Consider the following 23,266-nt stretch of genomic DNA (forward strand, 5'->3'; position numbering starts at 1 on the left):
CTCCATGCAGATCTCCTCTAGAGCAGTGATGTTTCGGGACTGTCGCTGGGCAACACAGACTTTCAACTCCCTCCACAAATTTTCTATGGGGTCGAGGTCTGGAGACTGGCTAGGCCACTCCAGGACCTTGAAATGCTTTTTACGGAGCCACTCCTTTGTTGCCCGGGCGGTGTGTTTGGGATCATTGTCATGCTCATCATTCTAAGTAGGAGAACTTGCACAATCAGTGGCTGACTAAATACTTTTTGGCCCCACTGTATATGGGAACTCCTCCCTTCTCCACTTTTGCTGAGGACAGCTGGCCAATTGACGCAAAGCATGCAAATACTGACAGGTTCGCGGGCAGTATAAATTGCATGGGCACGACAATTACGTCAGAATCTCTTTCTTCATGCTAGAAGTCTTATCTTAAGTCATCGTGGAAGTTGCTATAGAGGACTACTCACCCCCTGTTTTCCTCTCCGCATCGGATGGCGGCTACATGCCAGATATGTGCGGGTCCCATTGACCCGCCCGACCTTCACCAGTTCTGTGTCACCTGCCTGGGCCTCGCCCACGCCGAGGCGGCACTCACGGACGACAGGTACGCCCACTGTGCCGAGCTGCCAGTGCGCGCCCTCAGAGCCAGAAGAGCGGGCAAAGAGAGGAGGAGGCCCATTGCTGCCAGCGAGCCGCTGGTGGGCCCTCCCCCACCCAAAGGCGAGTTTGACGCTATCAGCGGCGCGGACGCTAAAGTGCCGTTATGTTGCCCTGTATTCTTCAGTGCAACTGGCTATTCTGATTTAACTGCATATATTCACAGTCGTTGTCGCAATGGCCACTGCTGTGATTATGTACATACTGATGTGTTTATGCAGTTATGTTGCCCTGTATTCTTCAGTGCAACTGGCTATTCTGATTTAACTGCATTCACAGTCCTTGTCGCTACGGCCACTGACGCTGTGTTCAAGTACATACTGATATGTGTTTATGCCGTTATGTTGCCCTTTACTGTTCAGTGCAACTGGCTATTCTGATCTAACTGCTTATATTCACAGTTGTTGTCGCTACGGCCACTGACGCTGTGTTTATGTATACTCATATATGATTATGATATGCAATTCTGGTGTACTTGAGCTGAGCTGTCTATCAGCTGAGAGCACTCCCAGATGAGCAACGCTGTTGGCTGTTGTTCTACAAGAGAGCGTCAGTGATCCTCGTGGCCCCGAACTGGCCGAATCAGCCCTGGTTCGCGGACCTGAGAGAGTTAATGGAAGGTCCTGCTGTCTCAGGCGTACGGCACGATATGGCACCCCAGCCCCTGGCTGCGGGACCTTCATGTGTGGCCGCTGCGGGGACCTTGAATGAGCGAGACACTCTGCTTTCACGAGTGCTAAGCACACTCCCGGAGGCGCGCGCCTTCTACCAGGCACCTCTGCTATCTGAGATGCGGAGATTTTACAAAATGGTGCCAGGTGATCGATTTGACCCGTGGATCTGTTCCGTGTCGGAAGTTTTGCGTTTCTACTGCACAGAATGGATAGTGGGACTTTGACATCCACGCTGAATGTGTATGTGGCTGCGATTGCTGCTGTTCGTTCCCCGGTTGATGGGCAATCGATCGGTAAGCACGCTCTGGTAATCAGATTTCTCAGGGGAGCGAGGAGATTGTGTCCTTCTCGGCCGCCCTCCGTGCCGCCGTAGCTTTAGTTTTGAGGGCTCTATCTCTACCACCATTCGAGCCCCTAGCTTCAATTGCGGTTAAGGAGCTTTCCCTGAAAATGGCTTTGCTTCTTGCTCTCGCCTCGGCGAAGCGCATTGAAGGCTTACACGCGCTCTCGGTGAACGACGATTGCATCTGTTTCAGACCTGGCGACTGCAATGTCACTCTCTGGCCGAGACCAGGCTACGTTACGAAGTCACTCAAGACACCGTTTAGAGCACAGGTTGTTTCACTGCCCGCCTTATCTGCTGAGCCGTCAGCCTCGCTCGACACCGACACTCAGAGCGCTGTTTGCCCGGTCAGGGCTTTGCGGATGTACGTGGATCGCTCGGCCGCCTTTTGTCAGTCAGACCAGCTGTTTGTGTGCTTTGGTGGATGTAATAAGGGACGTGCTGTTTCAAAACAGAGACTTTTTCAGTGGATTGTGGACGCTATTGCGTTGGCTTACGAATGCCAGGGGAAATATGGTCCCCTTAACATCAGAGCTCATTCTACGAGGGCGATTGCTTCCTCATGGGCCTGGTCTAGAGGTATGTCTATCCAAGATTTATGTCTTGCTGCTGGCTGGTCTTCTCAGACCACATCCACCAGGTTTTACAACCTGGATGTACCCTCTGTAGCATCACTAGTTCTTTTGGTTAGTTGAGCTTACTGAGTAAACTGTGTGATTGTAGAACTGTTATAGCCAGCTATGCAGTAGTTACCATAGCTGCTAACTCTGTATTATGGTTAATACCATAGACAGTAAAAGACATGGACACAGCGAACTGTTTTGCTTACGTGTGGGTGTGGTTTGACCCCAGTTCAGGGCTTATCTTCACTGCTCTCACGGCGGGATTTAATACAGTTCCCTTATACGTCACAGCTGACGTAATGTTGAGTTACCGCCTTGAAAGGGAACGTCTCCGGTTACTATTGTAACCTCTGTTCCCTGAGAGGCGGGAACAAGACATCACGTTAGCCAACGTAGTCGCGTTCAGTCGTGATTCTGACGTAATTGTCGCGCCCATGCAATTTATACTGCCCGCAAACCTGTCAGTATTTGCATGCTTTGCATCAATTGGCCAGCTGTCCCCAGCTGGCATCAGCCCATAAGATTTCAGCGAAAGTGGAGAAGGGAGGAGTTCCCATATACATCACAACTGACGTAATGTCTCGTTCCCGCCTCTCAGGGAACTGAGGTTACGATAGTAACCGGAGACTATTTCCTGATATGTGATTTGAATAGAATTTCAAACCTGAACTGGTTTGGACTGACAATCTGAACGCAGCCTATGTCGGGATAAGAAATAGAAGGAAGAATAGCAGTAAGGGCTAGAGAAGTTAGCTCGTTCGGATCTTTACCACATATCAACTTTAGTTTGTCAAAATTCCGCGCTCTTTCTCTATACTAAGTCATTCTCTATATGATTTTGCAGCTTCCATGTGTTTTTTTAAGTAGTTTAGACATCATAAATTAGTGTAACAATGTGTTCAGTAGTACATAAACTGTGCAATCCATGCTGTTGTTTACCACCGAGTATCTCCAATATGGCCGTGCATCCAGGTAACTCACCAAATCGTGACGTAGGTGCAAACCCTCTATTCAAACGAATTCAAACTGGTTCCTTCTTTGAAATAATCGGCTCAAAAGAGAATCGATTCGGACATCGCTAAATCACAGCGGGTCTGGGTTTCTTTTTCCTAAAATGTAGTGGCATGGATCCATAAAAAGTAGCCTAGGCCTATAATTTCTGTGACAATAACCCCAGCTAACTAAAATGTTCTAAGAATGATTTGCTAACATTCTCATTAAGTTATGAAAATGGTATTGACTGTTCTCTAAACTATATTTAACAAGAAGCATTAGACAAACATCCAGCTAAAATGTTGCAGAAAAACATTCCGCGAACGATGTATGAATATCGTGTTTGTGATTCGTTATTAAAGACCAGATAACTTTGAACGAACATTCTATTAACATTACTAGAAGTTGTTCTTCCGAAGAATGTTTGTTCATAACCTTGCAAGACCGTTAGCCGAAGGTCTGAGAATGCTCCCCGTTAGCTGTGATCGCACCTAATGGAATGACAGAAATAATGACATTCCAAACATGGCCACATACTGATATCCACAGAAGGCAACGCATTATTATTTCCCACCCTTATTTTTTGTGAAACAGAAAAATAATAATGCACTGTTGTCTTCTGTATTTGCATGAAGTTATTTTTTTTTTGCAATATCGCTGGGTGCTACTATAATGTCAAAGGAAGAAATACATTTCAACTCAACAAAACGTCATAGAAAATCACCTCCTCAACAATGTACCTATTTCCACACCGTCTTTCAACACAGACAAAATTTGGTGTTGCTCAGCACATTTCTGCATTTATTATGACAGTACTTATGCAATTATTGAACATGATGATATTATTTCAAATGGAGAACATCTTCCTCTTGTTCATGTGGTAGCAATTTACATGGCAGGGGTAAAAAAGGAACTAAAATAGTACACAGGAAAATGGAGTCAAGTTCGTAAAACAACTATAAAATCACAGGGGTTCCAGCTTTACTTTAGGTGTCAGACAAATGTGATAATGCCATAATTATGAAATTACAATCAAATTACAAGTTGTTGCATTTTCCCCCCTCCAATATAGTTCCAAACAAGTTGATGCATGTAACAACACCACAGCGTTACTACATCTTTAAACATGTTATTCTGTACTCATTTTTATTACTAGATTTCGATTTAAACACACTGTAGACAGCAAAAATAAAGAGGAACCAACTTTTATACCAGCAAGTGAGGAGATAAACACAGCTCTTTCCTGTACATGGAAGCAAAGTCATTTCATTAAAGGCAGCAGCTATGCTAAGCTAAGCTAAAGTGTGAAATTTTAAAGCGTTAATAAGATTCAAAGTGTCCTCCATAACTCAGTTTGCTCGTTTCTACAGTGCAATGCACGGGGGAAATAAATGATGTTTCAATGTTTCAACTGTGCCACCGTCTGGACATCCATACACATGGTCATTGTGTACTAGCCAGCACATTACAATAAAAAATCCCAGCAAACAGAGGCTCACAGTAAACAGAACTATACACAGCAAATATGACCGTTTTGTTTGAATGTCTTAGGTCCTTGTCAAACTAATAAGCTTCTTCCTTGTGGATAGGAAATCATGGTTTCTCAATTTTTGAGAACTATTTACATTTACTGCGGCGTTAATCATTTTGTAATTTCTCAAATAACGTTCTGCACTTGGTTGCTAGATAACGCTGAGGTTTCTAGTCAGTGTTAAACAGTCAACGAATTAAGAGCTGTAAAACTGAGATAATAGTCCCATAATTAATAGAGCGAGAAATATCGTTTCCTGTCAGTGCTTGACCTCGCTTGTTTGAAAAATTGTTTTAGGTGACTATGACAACGAAGGTCAGACATAAACTCAAGTCTTATTGCGGTTTAGGATGATTGACGCGCAAAATACGTTAGACTTACCCGCGGAATATCAATGATTGTAAGATTCCTAGAATAGGCCTATGTGTTTGTTGCATTGTTTGACAAAACTCTTTGTCCTATGTATTCTCAGTGTTACCCTGTTGCTCAACATTTTTAACCAATGTAAAATGACTTGTAATATTGAAAAAAAGTATTAAAAACAATATGAAAATAAACAAACGGATAAAAAGCTAAACACGTAAATACTTTCGGGGGGAAATGGAAGAACTCCAATACTTGAGGGTTTTCAATACTGTGCTGAGTTTACAGGTGTGGTGCCCAATTTTGTGACCCTAGTAGGCGCCTACTAGGGTCACAGAATTCAGCACAACACCGGCATTTGAAAAACAAACTCGGTTCTGTTTAATTTATACGATTGATGTGAGAGGCCCAACAGTGAAGAGAACAGGCCACAGCTATCCGACTAGACTATAATCTCAGGAAATAATGATTTTAAGGGCTGTTCACACAGAAGACATTTTTCAGTTTAAAACTTGAGAGGCAGTACCTAAGGCTGCGTCCGAAAGCTGAAAAATACATGGAGGTAGGAAGTCAACAAGGCACGTCCTAATCCAATGATCGTGTGTCACATATCCTGTCTACTAAGAAACCGTATGTCACACATCCTGTCTACTAAGAAACCTTCAACTGATTGATTTTTGAAGGCAGCATAGACGTATCCTTCACTGCCTAAGATATCCCACAATCCTGTGTGTTCCATTTCATGACAGTTAAGCTCAAAATAAATATGGGGTCTGAAAGGTTGCTGTTCATTTTGTGTAAACAAAGATTCTGACCAACTTTTTCCCACTTTTGATGTAATTTCTAGCAAGAAAATTTGTATTATAGTAATTCAATGTTTGCTTAGTTATCACTAAAGCACTCTCTATTTTGTCGCAGTCTGTCATATATCAGTTTCGTGAGAAACCTTCGTGCGCAAACGGTGCCTGCTAAGTCATTGCCTGATAGGGCAGCGAGGCAAGTCAGCTGCCTAAGCTTTCGGACGCAGCCTAATAAAGAAAGAAAAGAACGCAGGGTCTCGAGATGCTTCACAGCTTCTAAAAAACGGAACACTCAATTAGATGCAAGAATTTACATAAGAATGGGTTTACGAAGATTTTACACGAATTATGCTTGTCAACACTAAATCGAGCCCATTGAAGCCGCACAATTGGTCAAAATTCCAGTTTTCCCAGGAGAACAATTTAAAAGAACACAAAAAAAGACCAAAGTGGCTTACCACAAACACCACAAAAAAAACTAAAAGGAGATTCCATATCAATGTATATGGAATGATAATACTGAATCAAATCACGTCCAGCAGGACAGAGGACAATGAAAGCCAACAGAGACATACAACTTTAAGATTCCCCAGGACTCTCTGTAGTGCAATCCAAATGCACTTACCGTGGTCCCCGGAGACCAAAACATTGTAGTAAATACACTAAGAATGCTTAAAACAAAGAGGGTAAAAGGTTTTGTGTAGCAATTAAGCAAGGCCATATTTCTGATTGATTCAGAATTCTTACACCTTCACATTACAGAGTCAGGCGGCATTGCAGGGTTGAATGAGGCACACTGTGCATTGCACATAAACACTGCACCAACTAACCACAAGCGCTGGAGTTTAAGCACAGGGAGATGTTTCTCCTGTGAAGAAACCATTACCCATAAGCCCCTGTTCATTCTACACTACCATTACCATATCTTTTACACAGAAAGAAAACATAAAAAGCTCATGAATGCTAACTCTAAATGTCAAGATTACACTTTTCACACCCTGTTTTCCAATTTGGCCTAAAAAACAAAAACTTGACCATCTCTTTTGCCATGCAACAATGGACTTTCACTGTATTATTTGCCTATATGTGAAGGGTAAAGCCCTTACCCCATCTCCCCCCCACCCCCTAAGCACATTGCTTAAGCGATTTTAATATTTAAATATATGCCAGAATATATACAAACAGTCCTCTTGTCAGTCACTGCGATACAGGCCGCGCCTCGCTCTGATCCTACATTAATTAATGGTGCGTGTGGGCATCCGTGCCGTCTTCGTCTGGCAACCGCTTCGTTCTTCTCCTGAAAGCATGTGAGTGAACATTTATTAACGAAGAGGTTCTACATTCCTGCCGAGAACAGAGAGGCTCATAATACCTTTAAGGGTGCTTAAAAAGAAACAAGGAGAACATGAATAAATGACTATAAAAAAGGGCCTCCTGATAGCTAGACGTCCCCCGGCCGTCTGGTACAGTGTTTGTTTTGTCCCCTTCTTTGTCCCCGGTAACATCTCCTCAGCATGTTTCCTGTAGTCCATCAGGTTCTTCAGGTCATGGAGGAAAAATGTGGTCGGAGGGTAGAGTGGGCGGAGTTGAAGGCGTTTCTGTCATTCTCTCCGTCAGTTCCACAGTGGAAGACTTACGAAGGCTCCAAGCTCTTCAGAGCGCCAACCTTTGACTCCAAGTCAGTAATCTGAGATGGAAATACATTGGAGGTTAAGCAAGTTATATTTTATATTTACATTTTTATACACATACCATATGCTTTTATTCGTAAATAATTTAAATACCGCTCAAAGGCTGCATCTACTTGATCAACAATCAATACAGTAAAACGGTAATATTGTGAAAGATTATTACAATTTAAAATAGCTGTTTTCGCTTTTCATTTATTTATGAATGTAATTTATTCCTGTGATGTCAAAGCCGAATTTTTAGCATCATTACTCCAGTCTTCAGTGTCACATGACCATATAGAAATCATTCTAATATGATGATATGCTGCTCAAACCCCAAATTTTGAATGGTAGTGTAAACGTTAACCCTAAGTATGATAAATATTAAGAGTGATGTCTGTTTTAGCAGGAACCAATAATTTAGTATAAAACTACTATTTGCATTCAAGTATGCAGACCACACAGGCATTGTAGTCGTTTACATGCTTACTTTTTTTTCTGTTGATCAGATTATTTCATGTCCACCCCTTTCAATCCAATCTAAATTTAATTCAGATTGAGCTCAATCACATCGAGTTAGATGTTTACGCGAAGGCTTTTCAGTCCAATTGAGCCATAAATCCGATTATTTGGGTGCACGTAAACGTAACTGATGTATGAGTGAATGAGAATGAACTGCATTGGCAGTTTCTGGAAATACTGATTTCCAAACGCACCTTCTCCTGGAGATTTTCTGTCTCCACCTTGTGGCTGGCCTCTGACTCCTCTTGTGCTCTGCGCTGCGCTGTCTCCTTCTTCAAATACTCAATCTCTCTGCATTAGGACACACATAAACACAACTTAGTTTAAACCCTTTCGCTAGGTCACATGAAGGAGTTTTGTCCAAATCCTTCAACCACAAACCCCATGATACATGCTTATTTAGCTTTGTAATCCTGATTAAAGTCATTATATTGAGTCTGACTGGCTATTATCCACCATTTCCCGCACTCACTTCTGCTGGTACTCTTTGATGAGGCGTTTGGCTTTGCTGTACTTGCGCTCCAGCGCCTGGTACTGCGTCTGCGTCTCTTTCAGGTGCTCGTCCACTGCCTGGCACAAGCTCTGAGCCTCCATCCAATAGCCCTCTAACTTCTCCATCCGCTCCTTATTCTCTCTCACCGTCTGCTCCAACTGAGCCCTTTCCATCCTCCAGCGCAGCTTATCCTGCTCAGCGTGAGCCAGCTACAGAGACAGAGAGAGAGATCTTGTCACAAGGGTAAATAAAGGTTGTTTAAAGATCTCTTACAAATGTTTATTATTCTGAAACCTTGAAATCTAAAGCAAACAAAATGACATGTACAAGCAACATGACATGTACAAGCAAACAAAATGACATGTACAAGTGGTGTCTGTGACGGTCAGTCATACCTTCCTCTTGAGCTGCTGGATCTCAGCTTGGGTCACAGCATGTTTGATCTGGAGCTGGAGACACAGAGATGGAGAGGGTACTGAAGCATCAAATGGAAGCAATGTTAATGTACATTTTTCTTGATTACTGATTTAAAATCTTACAGATAGGTGTCTACAAAACATTAAATTTAAGCTATATAATAATATATTTAGGTACTTTTAAAGTAAGACTTATTTTAAGGATGTACAATATTGATGACCATAATGTTATAAATCAATATTAAAAATGTTTCAATATTTTTTCCCATTAAGAAACACATAATTTAAGGCCTTTTAATTTAAATTCAAACAGTAAAATCTTTAATTTTAAAATATCAAGTTTTAAAAGTGACAGACAGACAGACAGATAGACAGACAGACAGAAAGGCAGAAAGACAGACAGACAGAAAGACAGACAGACAGAAAGACAGACAGAAAGGCAGAAAGACAGACAGACAGACAGACAGAAAGGCATACAGAAAGGCAGACAGACAGACAGACAGAAAGACAGACAGACAGTCAGAAAGACAGACAGAAAGGCAGACAGACAGACAGACAGAAAGGCAGACAGACAGACAGAAAGACAGACAGGCAGACAGACAAACAGACAGACAGAAAGGCAGACAGAAAGGCATACAGACAGACAGAAAGGCAGAAAGACAGACAGAAAGACAGACAGACAGGCAGACAGACAAACAGACAGACAGACAGACAGACAGACAGACAGACAGAAAGGCAGAAAGACAGACAGACAGAAAGGCAGAAAGACAGACAGACAGAAAGGCAGAAAGACAGAAAGGCAGACAGACAGGCAGACAGACAGACAGAAAGGCATACAGACAGACAGACAGACAGACAGAAAGGCAGACAGACAGACAGACAGACAGACAGACAGACAGAAAGATAGACAGAAAGACAGGCAGACAAACAGACAGACAGACAGACAGACAGAAAGACAGACAGACAGAAAGATAGACAGAAAGACAGGCAGGCAGACAGACAAACAGACAGAAGGACAGACAGACAGAAAGGCAGAAAGACAGGCAGACAGACATAAAGGCATACAGACAGACAGAAAGGCAGACAGACAGGCAGGCAGACAGACATAAAGGCATACAGACAGACAGGCAGACAGACAGACAGAAAGGCAGACAGACAGACAGACAGAAAGGCAGACAGACAGAAAGGCAGACAGACAGACAGACAGACAGACAGAAAGACAGACAGACAGAAAGGCAGACAGACAGACAGAAAGGCAGACAGACAGACAGAAAGGCAGACAGACAGAAAGAAAGGCAGACAGACAGACAGAAAGGCAGACAGACAGACAGACAGACAGAAAGACAGACAGACAACAAGACAGACAGAAAGGCAGGCAGACAGACAGACAGAAAGACAGACAGACAGAAAGGCAGACAGACAGACAGACATAAAGGCAGACAGACAGACAGAAAGGCAGACAGACAGACAGAAAGGCAGACAGACAGACAGAAAGGCAGACAGAAAGGCAGACAGACAGACAGACAGAAAGGCAGACAGAAAGGCAGACAGACAGACAGACAGAAAGGCAGACAGAAAAACAGATAGATATATGGATGGATGATAGATGGACAGGAAGGACAGACACTTAGATCAAAGTAAAACAATACACTAAAATAAAAAAAGAGTTTAAAAAACATTCATAATGATACCTATAGTTCAAAATATAAATATAACATAAGTCAATAATGCCAGTTAGAACAGTTTTGCATATTTTTTCAGGTCATGTGTTTACGAGTGGCCAGGTTTGGAAGTTCCCCTTGTATGTTCTACTGACCTCCTTAAACTTGTGAGCAAGTTTCTCTGGGTCCATCTCCACAGGAGAAACCATGTCTTCATTCTCTGCCAGGTCAAACACCTCGATGGCATTAGGAAACATGGGGCTCATCTCTTCTTCATCTGTAGCATATTCACCCGTCTGAACAAGGACAAGAAATGGAGAGAGACAAATAAAGAAAGACATTGAGACACGTGCAAATAAGATTTGTATATCTGATTTTTAATCTTATTTTATGGATTTTGAAGCAAAATAAGTTTATTTTTAGGACTTATGGTATGTATTGGTGTCTGATCAGTGTGTAAATAACATTTACCACTAGATGTCAGAGTTAAGCTAGGCAGAAACCAATTGGATCAAGGGGAAAATGCATGCCAGGACACTCTAAAAAAAAACCCTGTGACTGGCCAACCACCATTTTGAATTGACTGTGCAGCTGCAGGAAGATGAAGTAAAGCCGGATAAAAGCAAATTGAAAGAACTGCAACCGCTTGATACATTGATGGGTCAGATTTAGAGTGATTTGGGAGCTGTCAAAACCTTGGGGAATATCTTGGACCTTAAATAAACACACAAAGTCTTTCCCAAAATCCCAAAACTGCTATTACTCTCACCCCAAAAACACCCGTCATATACCCAACACTCCCTAAAAGCCACTGCAAATACACTACTTTACAAACATCATTTTAAAAATGGACTTCCCCTACAAGTTAGGAAATGAGCAGGCTAACTCTCGCACAATGACTTCCTGTCTGGATGAGTGAACAGTGTAAACTCTTAACAGGAAAACAGTCACAGTTCACGACACATGTGATGTGACAGAAATGCTTGGTGAAAATCTTGGTTCCTCTGATGTAGAGTTTTGATCTTGTTAATAATGACCTTTACAATTTTGTAGGTTAGTATCAGTTCAACATTACAAGAAAAGAACGAAGAATCACAATAACTTATAATCTCATCTCAAAGGGATAATTTACCAAAAAATGAAAATCACTTCTGCTTTTTCTAATATTTAATATAATATTATTTAACTGAAAAACAAATGTCCATTTTCTGAGCAAATTACACATGTAATAGTCTTTGGTAATAGAAGCTTGAAATTTAGGATGTAATAATTTCAAATAATATTTTACATTTACTTCACATAAAAATGTATAATAAAAACAAAATTCTAACCTATTTGAATGCACTATTGTTAATGTATTCCGTTTTAATCCAATATATAAAACAAAATAATAATACAAATATAAATATATTATGTAAAAGTCCTTACTGCAGTCTTGAATAATTATGTGTCCTTGCTGAATAAAATTATATATATATATATATCCTGTATTTACAAATGTGTTTTTCTATGTCAGTGAGCCCAGTTTGTCGTTCTGTCTGCCTGGGTCCAACTCTGCCATGTGGGTGAAGTAGCAGACAAACGGTCTGTTTTAGCACTTGTCAAACGTTAAGATAACATCAGACAGACGTGCGCTCAGTGTTGCGGAGGAGAACGTGCTGAGAGGGCGCTGAGTTGGCAAATTAAGCCGTGAGATGCACTGTGATGGAATTCTGCCCTACCCAAGATCTCCAAAAATATCAAATGTGAGAACTTGTCAATCTTTAATATCTGAATTATTAATCAATTCCCTTCACGCCACAGCTAAGTGGGCAGGTGTGGAGGACAAATCATGAGACATGTAGAGGAGGTACAGGTTGAACGTGTTAAAGCAATGAATGCTTTAAAACAGAGCTAAATATTGTTATATCATGGTTCCTGAAAGAGTGTTTCGATGAAGGAATGTTGACATCATGTCTCTAATAACCTGCCATTAAAGATTACAGCAAGATGAATGCAATAAGATTGTATTAGCTGTTGAAAAAAAAACACTTCTTTTAGTTTAACTTGATTTATGAGTTGAGCATTTTAAACATGTCATAAAAAACTGAATACCTCAGCTGTGTTAATGCATTGCCAAGAACAAGGTAAAATATCATTCCCCATAAATCTGTCACATTCTGAAGTGAAAATCACATGTTAGTGATGGTAAAAGCATGCTGTTGCAGATAACTAAATGTATATGATTGCAGTCTATAAAGTAAACGAAACAATGTCTGAAATGAGTCACTTGACTCTTCCCCTCTAACTTGCTTTCACTGTTTGTCTGTAATATTTACAGTATTTGTGTTAAACATTTCTTAACATGGAAAGTTTGTCTTTTCCACCCACGATTTACTTGTGAATATGAAGCTGAACGAATTAGAAACTTAAACGTGGTTTAAAATTGAATGTAAATACGAATTGAGCTTCCTAAACCCCACTCATACCAATACAAAGTTGAGAAACAGACGCCAGCTGACAAGGCTGTGATGAAGATGGTCCTACTGTAATCTTGTGTCCATATTCTCCAAGAAAGCTGCTGACCGTCAGTGCCATCAGCAAATGTTACGTAAAAGTATGACACACCCAGTGACTGGGATTACCAGTGTAACTTGTGAAATCTGAGGTCAGAGGCGCTAAAAAGGAATAACATATGCAGTGCATGGGGAGCCACTCAATTGGAAGCAAAATAATAGATTTAGTAGATGTTCTATAACACATAACATATCTAAAAGCAATTTTATACAACATTGAGTGAAAACAATGTTTGTTTTTTCAATAATTTTGCAAATGGGTGCATATATTCAAGCCCCAAAAACATTTCCAAGCCTCAAAGCTAAATGTACAACTTTCAAATCTGGTCATTCACATGGATAAGTTAAAACAGAAATCTGGTTTTAGGTTTCAGTAGTTTTAAACTTGTTGATGTATCCCATTTTGATTGATTACCTATAGAAAGCAGAGTAACACATTTTAAATGAAAAAAGGTACACAAAATAATCAATAATAAAGCTCCTATATATTTTAAAACATATTTCTCAGGTAAGTGAGGGACATTTTTATAATGCTAGGCAAAGTCTCGTGGATATTACATTATATAGTTTTAAAACTTTGTATGGTCGTAGGTCTTTCGAATACTCAGGGGCTCAAATGTGAAATAAGTTGCCTCTGGATATTAAAAGTATTTCAATTATTGTTGGTTTTAATTTGAAAGTCAAAAGTTGTTTATTAGATAGGTTGTTTTAGTGATGAATTTGTATTAGTGTATTGAGTGGATGTTAAATGTGATTGTAAACTTTGCAAATGCGGAAGCTTATTGTAGCTTTGTATTTATAATAGCATGCAATGCCAAAGTAACCTGTCACTAGGAGTGAAGTTTGTGCTTTACATCAAGGACTGCAATGGAAACAAGTTTTTAACTTTATTGTGTTATCCTTGACAAATGAGTGTATTTCACTTTTTTTTTTGTCTAATAAAATAAAATAATATACAATTTAAAACCTTGTAATGGTGGCGAGTTTAGGAAACATATTTAAAAAATGGAAAATAGTGCTGCACTATTTAGGGAAAAAATCAAATTGTGCTTTTTCTGATCAAAATTATGATTGTGATTTAAAAGAATTTCTAAATAATTTTGCTGTGCTTGTTTGTAGGGCGGCACAATTTAACCAAAATTCTGTGATTATATATTAATATGGCTATAAAATAGTGATAATAATAATACTAATTATTGCTATTAATAAATAAAAATCTAAAAATGACAAAAGTTAAAAATATTACTGTAATATCTCTCTTTATTTTACAAGTATGAAATTACACTACTAATATTTATGGCTGACTTGATTTCTTTATTTTCAAACATTAAAGCTTCCCTTTTGTTCATAAGCGCTTCTCAATAGAAGCATGTGAAGATGGTCGGTGCATGTTACGTTCCCAAATGCACGTTAACTCAACCTAAACTCAGAGCAGAAGCAGATATTGAGTTTGTGTGGCGCAGCACTGACTGCAAACTGAGTCGTTTCATACTCGTGCAGATATTGAGGTGCTCTCGTGTAAGAACACAGTGCTGCGCTTCACTCTGAAACATGCAGCGCATAATTAAATCGTAGCATTTGCAATTTGTTAATCACACTAAGCTGATTTCGGTTTTATCTAGAATAATCATGCAGCACTAATAGAATTTATATTTTACAATTGAAAATATTTCACTTTTAAATAAATAGTGATAGCTAGGATTTTGAAAAAAAAAAAGTCCAAAATACAACACACTAATTCTGCATTAGTCACAAATTTAAAAAGTTGACCGTTAAAGGGTCCATTGTGTATCATATGAAGTTTTACCTCTTCATCCTCTTCCATGTAGGGGTTGTAGCGTTGCTCCATCATTTCTCTCTGCCATCTCTCTTGTTCCAGTGTCTGCTGGATCAGCTGGGCCACCTCACTCTGTTCCCCCGGTTTCTCTCGGCCAATCACAAACCTGCAACAAACACCAGCCAATCAGGTGACCTAGTGGACTAGCTGCCATTCCTGTACTGTTTTTGAAGGGTGATGTCTAGTGAAAATATACTGTATTGTGTACTGGAAAAGACCTTCATTATAAAAAAAATAATCAAATAATATCAAAAACTTCATCACCATCCTGATGTATGCATTCAACTGTATTAACTGATTGACTGATTTTTAATCAAGGAATTCCACAAAAATAAAAGTTATTATTAAACATGATCTCTTCCACTGTGCTTAAGCTTCGTCTATTAATCACATTTTCTATTTTCCTGCACTGCAATCATAGACCATCCACGCCAAGCGAGGACAGATTAAGAGAAAACAGGACGCAGATGTGTGAGCTTGTTTGAATTGCCACAACCCAATCCATCATCTTGATTGTAGATACAACCACACAGGTCAAAGTGACAGAAGGCAGCAATCTTTTTGATATACTGCATTATAACGGCACTATTAGAGATTATAGTGAGTCAATGAGTATCTGACAAGAGACAATAGAAGATAATGCTGGATTAAATTACGTTCTAATACACTAGAGCTTGAGATCTACCTGAATTCATCACACAAAAAAAAGAAAAAGTGCATCAGTTTCCACAAAAATATTAAGCAGGCTGCAGCACAACTGTTTTTAACATTGATAATAATAATAATTTTCTTAAGCACCAAATTAGCATATAAAAATAAAAATGATTTCTGAAAGATCATGTGACACTGAAGACTGGAGTAATGATGCTGTAAATCAGCTTTGATCACAGAAATAAATTACATTTTTATATATATAAATATATAAAACAAACATTTTAAATTGTAATAATATTTCACAATACTACTGATTTTACTCATATTACGGATTTGATGCAAATGTTGTTTAGTTTCCTTACTTGACAGTGCCGCTGGTGTTTCTGAGGACCGATGCAGCGAAATTCTGGGTTACGCCCACCAGACTGGTTCCGTCCACCTCCACGATCAAGTCATTCACCTGGATCCTACCAAAGGGAAGAAGAAACCAAGATAACGGCTCAGGGGGGAGCGCTTCTGTAAAATAGCTGCTTCATCTTGGGCCAAGTTACTAAACAATCTCATCACTCTATGTGCAAAGAAATTGACAATGCCAAAGGAATAATTTATTCGGTCTGAAATAGACCTGAAAACTGACCGACAGCAGCAGTGAATCAGTGCCTCACTTAACTAAACCACTTCTTGTATTCCAGGCCATTAAAATGATTGATGGACCCTCTCAGTCACAAAACATGTCGAACTATCCAACCCCATCCAAAATGGCCCGAGTAGCCAGTTTGTCAGGGCAGCCGTACGTTTGATTGACAGCAGAAAGACCATTCAGGAGCCAGAAAGTGAGCATGAAGTTGTTTCTTAACGCTAAAGTCAGTCCCATTCAATATCTAGGTGCTTGGGAAAACACATGTGGTTACAGCACATTTTAGCATTGGTTTATTAGATTTGTATGTCTCCTGTAGCTTCTAGGTTTGTAACTGTCATGGAAAAAGGAGAAGGAAGCCACTGCAATGCACCACGAACCTACTGACTCAAGCCCTGAGAGAAATAACTAACGTTATGAATTTTTATTAAGAAGCATAACACTCGCTGTATCTCCTGTGATCTGAAGGATCGTCATGAGCAAAAGTGGACTTTCTCTAGGCTGAATTACTGTTGTTATTTTTATTTTTTTAATCTCTTGAGCTTGAAGGATAGAAGAAACTTGTCCATGACCTTCATGATTTACTCCAGGGTCTGAAAATCCCCAGACGACTTTGCAAGGTCAGATTCAACTGAATATAGATCAATAAATTACACCATCCTTCCTTCCATGCATGTGTGTTGACTGAATTCTCAGTCAAGCATGATGAACTTCTGTTTTATAAAATATCAAAACCATGTACACTTATGGACACTACTCATTTTGACAAAAGCATAAATGTATGTATCAGCATCACAGTTTCTCTTACTGACCTATTGTCTCGGTGGGCGGCTCCCCCTTCCGTCACAGTCTTGACGAAGATTCCCAGTTTTTCTAGGCCCATGTCTGCACCGGCACCCATCCCGATGATGCTGATTCCCAGTCCGTCTTTATCTGACCGGAAGAAATCACAGTGTTATCATGACTAGTTCACATGCCTCGTAAATCAACACAACACAGAGTTATAATATGCAGGAAGACATCAAGTCTATAGGCTGCAATGCTGTGGAAATTACTGATTTAGTTATTTACCCAAGTAGTATTATGATCAAAATACTAAAACACAATCTTTAAATCAGTGTTGCTATTGTTAACTAAAACTAAAAAACTTTTTAAAAAGTGTTCCAGCAATAAAGATTAAATAAAATACAAATTATTAATAAAAGCTTAACGAAAATTAGAAATGTTGCATCAACAACTAACTGAAATAAATTTAAGTAGCAAAATACAAATAAATTAAAGCTATATAGAAATATAAAAAAACAAAAAAATTACAAAAGCACATAAAATTACTAAAACAAACTAAAATTGAAAGTATAAAATTAAATGGCAATTAAAAATATTAACAAATATTATAATAGTATATATAAATGATAGTAAAATATACTAATATGAGGTACAGAGGTTTAAGGCTTTTAGATGCCAATAACTAAATATTGGGATAATGATCTAGATTAGTATGTGACTAATCCTGTGACTGTAAATCCTGTGACCAGATTTTGAGATTATAATTATTTAGCAATTATAAACACATTTGATTTCAAATAATCCTCTTGGAATGATCTTGTTCTTCATCAAGTATTTTTTAAGCCCAGATTGAATGTAACTTTAATTTTACCATTGCAATATCAAAGCTACACAGCTGAACACAATCTCATCTATGTCTACGCTGTGATATTTCACCTAAAGAAGCTATGGTAACTGCTTTAGGAGAGAGGGCTCGACCCCTCAGACTTTATAATCAGCAAAAGCTGCTTACTTTCCAGACCAAAACAAGCTGCTTCAGTCAGTTTGTTGAGAAACAGGAAGTTAAGGACCCTTAAGGACATACCACACAGGCTCTAAAAACACATGGTCTAGTAGGGTGGGCCACGTACCCTTCTCCAGCTCGACGGGGAATAGGTCCAGTCTCTCCACCCTCTTCTCCAGCTCATACTCGGCCGAAGCCGCCATGGGATCAACATCATCATTGCGTCTGTCGTAGTCCTCATTGGAGTATGTGGTGAAAACCTGAGAAAACAAGTCAAAAAGCTTGAGTATGTATAGAGTATAGTAATGCAAAAAAAAAAAGCAAACATTTTATTTTTGCCTTTTTTTTTTTTTTACTTGGGTTCAGACACTGGTCAGTCAGTCAGCACAACAGGGTCTGCTATCTGCCCCAGACAGCCATAGTGTCGATTCAACACGGCCCAGGTGTGGGCCAGATCTGGGCCGACACTATGTTGCTGTCTGGGGCAGCACATCGACTCACTGGAGCATTTGGTACAAAAAAAAAAAAGAACTCTGCACCAGACAAGGATTTAATGCCTGTCACTTCCAAAGCACACATCAATAATAATTAATATTGAAAGATCTTGTAAAATTCTAGTTTAAAACACCTGTACCAAGTTCTTAGAAATGTACTCTTTGTATTTATGTTGGTTTCGTATAGATTTGAAAAGAATTTATGCAACAAATAATAATGAGGAAAAAAGTCTTTAAATCATTTTAAGGTATAAATCATTATTATACAAATATCATGAGTTATTAATTGATAAATATCAATACATGTGACATTATTTAACAATTAACAGCCAGCAATAACCTTGCCATGTCATACAAATGCCAAATTATCTGATATTATTAGAATAATTAATATTTATTCCTCACTAAAAAATAAATTAAAAAAATACAACACTGGCAAACCACTCTATAGTATTATAAAATATATATATATATATAACAATTCTCATCAGAATCCACAGCTAATTTTTGAATGACTGTCAATGGAGAAAGAAGCAGGGTACAGATGGTGTAGTTGTGACATCTACCAGCAGGTGCTAACTGAGACATGCTACTGTAACCTGACAAACAATGTCAGATGGACCATATGGGAGACAATCATTATTTTACAGTTTAATTTGGTACCGCCAGTGGATATTACTCATCTTCATCTTCTTCAGTGAAGATTATTTTTCTGTAGCCCGGGTGCCACTAAAGCAGTAGTTTTTACTGCTACAGTCATGGATCATGTTCTCCATCAGAGAGACTGGGGCCATGAAACCACACGAGCATATGGGTGCATCACTGTGGGGACATTTATGATAGTTGGGAACTACAACAGGAAGCCTTGCTCCGGAAACAGAGTGCTATTCTATATAAAGCACCACAGTTTACCCATGAGTCTTTAAGCAGCACGTGTGTACCTCTGCTGAATATCTTGTGGTAACAGCTTCCTGTTAGTTGTCTTTGATCTAAGCCCCATGTTAAAAACAATGAAATGGAGGGCAGCAGAATAGAGTAGAAAACAAGGCGGCACTTTTTCCATTTGAACCAGAGGCTGGCGCTAACAAGTGAATGCTGACACGTGAGTGAGTCGTTTGAATCATTCATTTAACAGATTTGTTTGAAAACAAATCAAAAGAAGAATCTTGATGAGTGAATCATTAAAACATTCACTCAACCCAGTTGTTCAAAAATGCAGATTCATTCAAGAACGAAACTAGTGTCAGACAGATTTGTTTAAATATATTGAATCATTCAGAGCTTACAGGTGAATCACAGCTGCACTGATTTATGGCCATCTTGATTATTAAAGTGATATAATGTGATTCATTTAATTTAATGTGAGCATTTCATTAATTAATCAGCATATAACATTTTAAATTACATATTAGATTTAATTCTTAGTCACTTTTTCTTGCAGTCATGTTGAAGTCTGAGTGAGTTTTCCTATAACATTGTTTCTTAATACAGCTAACAAAGTTAATACTTCTGAATAAGGTTTATGTCACAATTATGAATGTTATCTCAAAATGTTTTAAACATTTTTTTTATTCCATCTCTTCCCATGCCCTACAGCAGTGGGAAATAGTAATTATATCAAAAACTGCTGATGGAGGAAATCTACATCAGAAGCGGAGTAACGCAGTGATCAGTACCCATCTGCCTCTCCACTTGTGCTGCCGTCAACTTCTCTTCTTCTGGGAAAAACTACAGATAATTCTGCACATCAGTAGTAGTTGAGTACAGAAGGACATAATGCAGCAAAATGAAAGAGACTGACTTTCCCCACAGCTTCTCTTCTCTTCTCATTTTTGTTTAGTCATTGTCAACTTCCTAAGCCCAACCCATACCACCGAGCTTGTGTCTTTCACAATCATTCACTTCCTCTTATTTCATCTCCCTCTTTTTATCTACTCACCCAAAACATTTAATTCTTTCATCCCTTCATTTCAAGGAATATTTTACCACAATAATGTTTTTCATTTAATACTTTATTTATTTATTTATTTTTTGTTTGTTTATTTAACAGGGACAATACGCTAGGCATTGTTACACATAGAAAACCGATGCCGTGTACATAGGGAATATAGCGTAAAGCTAGTTTGCAGTCCGCGGCCCTGGTTAGGCTTTTACATAAAATCAAAACATCCAAAAAAAAACACACACACAAAAAAACAATCATCACAAGAAACAAAGCAAATACAAATACACACATACATGTGTGTATATGCTGTACCCAAACAAATTAACAATGCATATTGACATACCTAAACACATCAACTCTTAACAAACAACTTCGTAAAAATAACGTAACTAATCTAAAAAGACTCAATGTTCACATCGCTGTATAGATTTCAGCCATTGTTTCAGCTTTGTAGAGAAAACTGCGAGTTCTGGTAGCAACTTTAGATCTACAGGCATGGTGTTCCATAAATGTGTATCTTTCACTGGAAAGGATGATTGACCCGCAGCAGTTCTGCATCTCCAAACTCTACAATTCCCACTTACCGCCCCTCTGGTCTCTACCCCATCACTGATGTATTTTTCTATCAACTGACTGACTACATCAGGGGCAAGGCCATATATATACACTTAAATACTGTTTTTATAAATGAGAACTTCAAAAAATTATCAAAACTTAACAAATCATACTTCTGAACAATTTGAGAATGATGCAATTTCATTGGTTTTTGATTCATCACTTTTAACGTTTGTTTATATAATGACATTACGGGTTTAACAACTGATTGAGAAGCCTGACCCCAGATTATTGCACAATATATCATATGTGATAATATCCTACAATGCATAATATTATACTTCTTTTCTTATGTGGGGAAAAAATGAAGGAGCTCAAAAAACAATATAAAAGTCTATATAATTCAATATGTTCTATATAATGTATATAACGTCCATACCAAAGAAAGTAAGTTGAACTATGAATGAATCACTCGAATAATCAGCCTAAAAAAAAGCAAAGATAGTTCCTTAAATTGAACTTACTGAGTCAATGATTTAGTCACAGTGGTTATATCCTTGTCTATATATATATATATATATATATATATATATATATATATATATATAGCCTTGTATATCTTCAATATGAATCTGTTTCTCACATAAATCTATCATATGGCTTGAGAAGAATATAGCATTTAAGTCATATGGATTACTTTTATGGTGCTTTATTTGGATCTTAAAGGGTTAGTTCACCCAAAAATGAAATAAATTTTCATCAATTACTCTCATGTCGTTCCAAACCAGTAAGCCTTTTGTTCATCTTCGAAACACAAACAAAGAGATTCTAATGAAATCTTGAGAGATTTCTGTCCCTCCATTGAAAGTCAATGCAACTACCACTTTGACATTTCAAAAAGTTCATAAAGAGATCATAAAACTTAGTCCAAATCTTCTGAATGAAAGTCTCACAGGTTTGGAACGACATGAGGGAGAGTAAATGATGACAGAATTTAAAATTTTGGGTGATCTATCATATCATATCATATGGGTGGTCACCATAAAGTTACTGGAAAAGACCAGAGAGAATATTCTTCAAAATATCCTCTTTTTCCATTCAACACAAGAAATAAAGTATTACAGGTTTAGAACGCCAGTGGAATGAAGTTCGATGAACGAAGGTAACAAGGTAACCAGCTTGAAACCAGGTCTACCAGCCATATAGACCCCCTAGAAACCATGTAAATCCAACTACCATCAGAATTTTCCAGCACAGTAGATTCAATATACCACATCACCGTTTTATTTCTCTCTCACACCTCCATCTCTCTCCTACTCGTCCCTTCCTCAGATCCGCTCCATCTCTTATCTAAAAATATTTCCTGTGTCTCAGTGCTGAAGTGAACAGCAGGTCGGAGCACCCTCGCTGTGAATGCCATCGGCCTCCTCTCATGTCTCTGTCTCCATGGCAACGGCCCGGCGATTGTGATTATGACATCGTTGTACCATTCCCACCCCCCATCCCCTCTTCTCACTCTCTCCCTCCCCCCTCCTGTCCTGCTTTTTTTTCATCCTTCCTCTTGACGGCTGTACAAGAGGGGAGGGGCAAATGCAACTGTATATAATACTAAAATCATGTCTACACTGCCTGAATCACTGATTATGTGATTTTCATTCTATGAAAAAATTCAATACATTTCAATTCTAGATTATCTGGATTCCAGTAAACACAGATTGTGTCACTTATGTTCTATAGGCCATTTCAAACAGTGCAGTGCAAGTGCCATCTGTGAGTTTTATATAATTGGTTAAAAGTCTGTTCCATCTCACTTTTTCTGTCCTTTTTGGTGTCTCCTTTTCTGTACCTCTTTCTCAGTCTCTCTCAGAAGGAATGTTGGAAGGGACGACACGAAATTCACAGGCCAGATGTGTCTGAAACACATGCATCCTCTGTGAACTCCTTCCACAGAGCAGAAGAAACTTACAGACTTCAGTCAGTGTAGAAGCCACATTAAATTTGATGGAATAAAATTAATTGCAAGAGTAAATCTTCTAAATCAGAGATTTTAAAAGTAGGGCCCAGGAATCTCCAAG

The 23,266-nt window shown here is 38.8% G+C and overlaps 1 protein-coding gene across 2 annotated transcripts in view; it reads right to left on the minus strand.

Annotated features, from left to right (window-relative positions):
- Positions 1 to 4,042: 4,042 nt before the first annotated feature.
- Positions 4,043 to 23,266, minus strand: part of ppp1r9ba (protein phosphatase 1, regulatory subunit 9Ba) — a 51,195-nt gene continuing 31,971 nt past the window's right edge. Inside the window, exons 3-12 of one of the 2 annotated variants that reach the window (XR_013196752.1) lie at positions 18,325 to 18,457; positions 17,221 to 17,341; positions 16,134 to 16,238; positions 15,088 to 15,223; positions 10,881 to 11,021; positions 9,044 to 9,097; positions 8,628 to 8,857; positions 8,350 to 8,446; positions 5,013 to 7,650; positions 4,876 to 4,970 (exon numbers count right to left, since the gene is read on the minus strand). Coding sequence is in view for 1 of the 2 variants with exons in the window: in XM_077212090.1 (XP_077068205.1) it covers positions 7,597 to 7,650; positions 8,350 to 8,446; positions 8,628 to 8,857; positions 9,044 to 9,097; positions 10,881 to 11,021; positions 15,088 to 15,223; positions 16,134 to 16,238; positions 17,221 to 17,341; positions 18,325 to 18,457 (1,071 nt within the window). In the remaining variant the exon portion in view is untranslated. Of the gene's footprint in view, positions 7,651 to 8,349; positions 8,447 to 8,627; positions 8,858 to 9,043; positions 9,098 to 10,880; positions 11,022 to 15,087; positions 15,224 to 16,133; positions 16,239 to 17,220; positions 17,342 to 18,324; positions 18,458 to 23,266 lie in introns of both variants that reach the window. The other variant, XM_077212090.1, reaches the window with a different exon arrangement.

Source organism: Siphateles boraxobius, unplaced genomic scaffold, assembly GCF_051911475.1.
Source record: "Siphateles boraxobius isolate OS27281-9 unplaced genomic scaffold, OSU_SipBor_1 66, whole genome shotgun sequence".
NCBI lineage: Eukaryota > Metazoa > Chordata > Actinopteri > Cypriniformes > Leuciscidae > Siphateles > Siphateles boraxobius.